The following is a 7,277-nucleotide window of genomic DNA, read 5'->3' on the forward strand; positions in this document are numbered from 1 at the left end:
AAAAAAAAAAATACACAGAAAAAATATGTGAAATAATAATAAGTATTCTGAAAATTATCAATAAAAATCACTAGATGAGGGGAAAACACTTTTTTTTTTCTAGTGGATCCTGGTTTTCAGGATGCAGAGGCAGGAAGATTGTAAGTTCAAGACTAGGCTGGCTACAAAGTGAGCCCTCCCCCCCAACATGCACATCTGTGCACACAGCATCTCCAAACAAGAACCAAGAAGTGGAATTAAGAGACAAAAAGATGATGATGGCTTAGTGGTTAGTCAGGGTGCCTGTCTGGCATGTGTGAGAGCCTACCATGACTAGGAATCCAACAAGATTAGTACAGCTGCTTTCACCACCATAGGACGATCTAACACAAAGTCAAAGGAGCAAACCTAGAAAGTCATCTCTGAACTGAGACAAAAATAAGAGCCCAGGAGACTGGAACTTTGTGGCACTCTCCTAAGGAGCAGGGTGCAGAAAAGTTCTGCTGAGAAAGGAGAGCTGAGAGCAAAGCCACTCGCCAAGAAGGCAAAGTCTGCTGCAGAAATAGCTTAACACTCGGCAAACCTGTATAACTCTCTGGTTGTCTAGAGGTAGTTTTGACCTGTAAGACTTCTTACAGCAGTATTTAAAAACTTCAATCGCTGCTAGGTGGTGGTGGCGCACACCTTTAATCCAGCACTTGGGAGGCAAAGGCAGGCAGATCTCTGCGTTCTGGGAAGCCTGGTCTACAGAGTGAGTTCTAGGACAGCCAAAGCTACACAGAGAAGCCCTGTCTCAAAATAAATAAATACATTTAAATTTTTTTTTTTCGAGACAGGGTTTCTCCGTAGTTTTTGGTTCCTGACCTGGAACTCGCTCTTGTAGACCAGGCTGGCCTCAAACTCACAGAGATCCGCCTACCTCTGCCTCCCGAGTGCTGGGATTAAAGGCGTGAGCCACCACCGCCCGGCATAAAAATTTTTTAAAATAAAATTTCAATTGTTCTGACTAGTTCCAAAATAAGAATAGGAGTGTGGAGACCTGAACGCTCAAGAAAATGTGATGGACATTTGCTCTCAAGCGGCAATTCATTTTAAAAAATGATTGACAGATGAGCCTTGTGCACCACTCGAAAGCTATACCTAATGACCACAACCTCCATGTCCACAACAACTGATACACTGTGGATTGCTATCCTCTGTGTGCATGCTGTGCGCACCTGTGTATGCATGTGTGCATGTGTGTGCATGTACACTCATGTGGGCACATGAGGTCAGAGGTTAACACTGAGGGGTCTTTCCTTAGTCTCCTCTCGATCTTTTTTTTTTTTTTGAGACAGGGTCTCTCACTGAACTTAAGGCTCACCATATCAGCAAGGCTGGCCAGCCAGTGAAGCCCCAGGATCCTCCTGTCATAGCTCCTCAGCACTGGGGTACAGGTGTGTACCCCATGTCCAGATGTTTGTCCAAGCTCAGGTCTCCATGCTTGCACAGCAAGCCTTTTACCCCTGAGCCCCCGTCACAGGCGCAGTCCCACTCTGGGTCATTAAACAGGGTTTCTCTGTGAATCAGTCTTGGCTGTTGTGGAACTCACTTGCCCAACCAGGCTGGCCTTGAACTCACAGAGACCTGCCTGGCTCGGCCTCCCAAGTGCTGGGATTAAAGGTGTGTGCCATCACTCTCTGGCTTCATCGTGTAGCCCTAGCTGACTTAGTACTCACAGAAATCCATCTGCCTCTTCCTCCCAAGTGCTGGGATCAAAAGGGTGCACCACCAGGCCTGGCCTAATTTATTTATTGGCAGAGACAAGCTAGCACTAAGTAGATGTTGCCAAAAATGAAGGGCTCAGAGGAAGTCGGGTTTATCAGCAGAGTTGAAAGTACCAAATGTTTGCTTAAGAAATGTTCAGAACCCACTTTATCATATTTTTCCAGAGCTCAATTCTTCCTGGGTTACTCTTCATTCAAAGATTCAGGGGATGGGGTAGTGGGTTGGACTAGAGAGCTGGCTCAGCGAGCAGAGGACCCAAGCTCAGTTCTCGGCATCCCACACCACAACTCCATGGATCCAGTGTGCCCTCTTCTGGACACTGCAGGCACTGCACTCACATGCACACCCACATAGGCACAAACACGTATGATTAAAAAAAAACAACAAAATAAATCTTTAAAAACAAAACAAAAGACCATGGAGATCAAAAGGAGAGGAATCCTGTGTTCTTACGGTCTTCTCCTGGCTGGGCCTGGGCCTGGGCTGGGGCCTGGCACCTGGCTCAGGCTCCCACCACTTTCTGCTCCAGGCTGCTCCAGGCTCCCTACTCCCCACTGTCTTTCCATATGCTCATTCTTCTAGATTTTCTCATCTCTCAACCAAGACTGTCATTGCAATGACCAAACAATTCCAGAATGTCTGTGACACTCGGCCCATAGTTGGCTCAGCGGTGGGTGCCACAGGCTGGCAGTTCCACAGAAAGACAACCAAAAGAACTAACTTCTAAGCCGGGTTCAGAAACCGCATGACCACAGAGTGGCAGAATCCCCTATTTTGACTTTCATTCCCTTGTATCAGCAAATAGAAACCACTTCATGGCTGAGCATAAAAGCTAACCCTAGCACACGGAAAAGCAAGCCAGTGGCCCTGAGTTACAAACACCAGCAGCACTTGTGAGGGTGGAGTTTAATCACAGCCCAGGGCTGAATGACTAATGTTGGCTGTCTGAGCTGGCTGCGGCTCACACAGTGGCCTGAGGCCTGTGCCCCATGAGCCCTCGGGCTGAGGCTAGAGGCGCTGCCTCGACCACGGCCCTGCAGTGCTTACTGACAACAGTTCGCCCTGCATCCAATGGCTCCTCTGACTTCTGAAGCCCTTCTCAGTTTGTGCTATCCAGTCCTTCTCTGTCACCAGTTTTGAGTTGAAAAAGGTCAAAATGCCAAAGATGATTCTCTTATCTTATTGGGATAAAGTACAAACAGCCCTTCCCATACAGTTCTGCCTTGGTATTTTTTATCAACTAAGTGGTAAGCACTCATGATATAAATGTCAGACAACCCCCAGAGACAACACTCCGGGGCCAATAAAATGTGTTCACTACACAAGAAGCTAAGTTCTCACCCCGACTGACTCAAGAGAAAAAGTTTAACGTGGTCTGGCAGGAGAGATGAGGCCTAGCAGCATTTACTCCAGAAGGAAAGGTTGACAGGACGGTTTGGTGAGTGACGGCGCCTGCCAAGGTGGACGAACCATGTGATAGGAGGAGATTCTGACCTCCACAGGTGCACCAAATCGTACACGTGCATATGTCTATCCCAAACCAACAGATTTAACTTATAAAGAATTAGTCTCAAACCAGGCAGTGGTAGCACATGCCTTTAATCCCAGCACTCGGGAGGCAGAGGCAGGTCTATCTCTGTGAGCTCGAGGCCAGCCTGGTCTACAGAGCTAGTTCCAGGAGGGGCTCCAAAGCTACAGAGAAACCCTGTTTCAAAACAAACAAAACAAACAACCCCCCCCCCAAAAAAAAAGTAGTATAGCCAGGGAGTAGGCTCGTGTGCCCCATCTCTCTCTAGACATGAGCATCTTCTACAGTGTCACAAACTTTCTGTCAACAGTACCCCACTCCAGCTATAGTCATGCACACCAGCCTTCCAGACTCTAAGACAGCTGTACCAAAGAAACAGCCATCCTTAGATTAGCATCTGCTTCTTGTTTTGTAGGATATTGGCAACGGTTTGGAAATGCCCCTCAAAGACTGTCACATGTACATAAGTCAATTGTTTGTAAAGAATTAAGACGTGACAGCCTCCACAACTAACATTCGATAACTGCAGAATCAAAAAAAAAAAAAAATCGCAGGGCCTAGTGGCCAACAGTGTCACATGAAGACTCTAAAATGACCGTGGTACACAGATGTCCCTTTGCTCCTCAGTACCTGGGGAAACAGCACACTGGCTGCTTGGTAAGGACATAATAACTACACATCTCTTGTGACTGCTGAATGTCTCATCTCTTGGAAAATGCCAAAAACACTACAACCCCAAGAGCCCACAGCTATAGCAATAACCTTTCCCCGAGTTGATTTAATTGATTTATAATTATCTATTCATATCCAACACGGGCACCTGCTAACAACTGCTACAGTATGGATCACATTATAAGACGATTTCATACTTAGTACATTCTGGAGTAGACCAAGGAAGCCTTAGGAACAAACTGAGCGGCATTCTATAAAACAACACCAGAATGTCAGCCAGGCTCTGACCCTTCTTGCTCAGGACTACACCAAGACAGAGGTGGTTTTGCAACTGGAGGCCTGAGCCAAACCTGAGCTTTTGAACATGCACGCACTTACCTTAAGAGCAGCTCCTTGGGTAACTTTTTGTTGATAAGGCCATCATCATTGTTTGAGAAAACCTGCAAGAGAGAGAAAAACTGTATAACAGTTCTTCAGCTAATGTATGAAAAAAACTAAATCATGTTTTTATACTGGGTCACAGCAGCACTACTTACTGTCCTACAAAAAAACAAAAACTTCACGATTGGAGTTCCGTGCCCAGTACCCCAGTACCCATGTCAGGGGGCTCACAACACCCCTGGCTTCCACAGCACCAGCACACAAGTACATCTACCACCCCAAATCCAACAAACACACCCACATAATTAAAATGAATAAAATAAATCTTTTTTTATTTTCAAAACAGGTTTCTCTGTAGCTTTGGTGCCTGTCCTGGAACTAGCTCTTGTAGACCAGGCTGGCCTCGAACTCACAGAGATCCGCCTGCGTCTGCCTCTCGAGTGCTGGGATTAAAGGCGTGCGCCACCACCTCCCGGCAAAATAAATCTTTTTAAGATGGCAGCACAGCCATTCGCGCACTGCATTGTACTGGAGGCTCCAGTGAGAACACAGCAAGAGAAACAGAAGACATAAGCGACATGGGGCTGGGTAGAGACAATTCCAGAAACCCACAAAGCATACCGTAACTCATCAAAGAGTTCATAAGACCACACATTTATAAAAACAGAAATGATACACTTTTAAAGAGTTATTTTTAGTTATGTGTGTGCACATCTGAGCGCAGTGCTCTAGGAGGCCAGAAGAGGGAGTTGGATCTCCTGGAGCTGGAGTTACAGGCAGCTGTGAGCTGTCTGCCCAAAGCGGGCCCTGGGAACTGAACTCCAGTTCTCTGTAGGAGCAGCTGGGGCTCTCAACTGCTGAGCCATCTCTCCAGCTTCATGAAAATATATTTCTATACATCAGAAATGGAGAACTTGGAAATGAATTTTAAAAGCAATCAAATTTATAATGGCAGTAAAATGAATAAAGTACTCAAAAATGAATCTGACAAATTTTGTATATATGTATGAGTTCCATTGCTGAAATTGCATTCTGGGTTTGGAGAGATGGCTCAATGGGTCAGATGGCTTGTTGTGCAAACAGAAGGCCAGAGTTTGAATCCCAGAACCCACATGAAAAAGTCAGGCATGGTTGTGAGTGTCTATAACGCCAGCACTGGCTGACACTGGATTCCAGCTCATTAGCCAGCCTAGCTGAACCAGTGAGCGTTAAGTTCAGTGAAAAACCCTGTCTCAAGGGAATAAGGTGGATGTGATGAAGAGGCTACTGACATCTTCCACGGGCCTCTCTACTTGCGTGTGCACAGGCATACAGCACACACACCAACGTACACACACACATAATACGCAGAGGCATACATCACACCCACACCCACAGAAGTATATATTGCAATGCCTCTCATCCCTTTAAGAGTCAAGGCACTCGGGGCTGCCTGCCACACCCACTCCGGGATCCGCAGCATTTTACTTTTACCATAGCATATATCTCACCCACATACCCATGTGTATGTGTGCACACAACACAAAGGGAAAAAGAAAAGAAATTTTGCTTTACTGGTTGCTGGGAGTTGTGGTCAGGCCCGCAATCCAGCACTCTAGAGGCTGAGGCAGGAAGATTGGGACATAAAAGATATCAGCCTGGCCTACAGAGTGAGGCCCTACCCTAGAACATCCAAACAAGAAGAAGAAATGAGATGGGGGAGGGAAGGGAAAGGAAAGGAAATTCCTTCAGAACTGCTGAGAGAAACTGATTATACGAAATAAACTGACAGACTCCACACTCACGATAGTGACTGCAGGCCAGCAGCCCAAAACTGCTGCGCAGGCCTGCAGCTCCCACCATCCGCTCTAGAGCTCAAGCTCATGAAAATACAAGGGACCCAAAGTAGCTAACACAGGCCTGGAAAAGTCCAAGAGCTCAGTCCTCCTGATCTCAACATTTGCTCTATGGCTAGGCACAGGAGCACACACATCTCAGCTGCTGCAGGGCTTGATGTGGAGTGATTGCTTGAACCCAGACACACACACACACACGCGCGCACACACACACATGCAACTAAAATACTTTAATGTTGATTTTTAACTCTTTATTCAGACTTACATATCTGTGTGTGTGGTGATTTGGATGAAAATGGCCCCCACAGAATTACAGGGAATGGCACTATTTGGAGGTGTGGCTTGTTGAAGGAAACACGTCACTGAGGGTGGGCTTTGGAGCTTCAGAAGCCCAAGCCAGGTTACTATCTCTTCCTGCTGCTGCCAATCCAGATGTAGAACTCTCAGCTGCTTCTCCAGCACCATGTCTGGAATGCCTGCCACCATGCTTCCCACTACAATGACAATGGATTAAACTTCTAAACCATCAGCCCCAATTCAATGTTTTCCTTTTTAAGAGTTGTTGTGCCCATGGTGCCTCTTCACTGCGATGGTATGTAATTGTGTGTGCAGGACCCACAGAGGCCAGAAGAGGGCATCAGACCATTTGGAACTGGAGTTACAGGAGTTGTGAGTGGGCATGGGTGCTGGGAACAAAACTCAGGTCCTCTAAAGGAGCAATCTTAACCTGCCAGTCATCTCTCCAGTCCTAAAAATGTAAGTTTTTAACTAGAAAGCTACAGTAACGGAAATTCTGAAGTCTGGTGTGGGAAGTCCTTCTTTATGTGCTGCTTTTACTGGTTAATGAATAAAGAAGCTGCTTTGGGGCTGTGGCAGCACAGAATAGAGCCAGGCGGGAATTCCAAGTAGAGACAGAGGAGAAAAGAAGGTGGAGGTGAGACGCCATGTAGCTGCTGAAGGAGTAAGATGCCTGCCCCAGAACCTTATCGGTAACCATGAGCCTTGTAGTAAAGTACAAAATAATAGGAATGGATTAATTTAAGATGTAAGAGTTAGTAAATAAGAAGCCTGAGCTAGCCGGGCGATGGTGACACACGCCTTTAATCCCAGCACTC

General features: G+C 46.4%; 1 protein-coding gene across 4 annotated transcripts in view; it reads right to left on the minus strand.

The window, feature by feature from the left end:
• Fbxl2 (F-box and leucine rich repeat protein 2) overlaps nucleotides 1-7,277 on the minus strand; it is a 53,766-nt gene that overhangs the window by 39,840 nt on the left and 6,649 nt on the right. For all 4 annotated transcript variants that reach the window (XM_005348034.2, XM_026779257.1, XM_013346543.2 and 1 more), the window contains exon 2: nucleotides 4,325-4,386. In XM_005348034.2, the coding sequence (XP_005348091.1) occupies nucleotides 4,325-4,386 (62 nt within the window). The remainder of the gene's footprint in view (nucleotides 1-4,324; nucleotides 4,387-7,277) is intronic.

The sequence above is a fragment of the Microtus ochrogaster genome, chromosome 5 (assembly GCF_000317375.1).
Source record: "Microtus ochrogaster isolate Prairie Vole_2 chromosome 5, MicOch1.0, whole genome shotgun sequence".
In the NCBI taxonomy this organism is placed as follows: Eukaryota; Metazoa; Chordata; class Mammalia; order Rodentia; family Cricetidae; genus Microtus; species Microtus ochrogaster.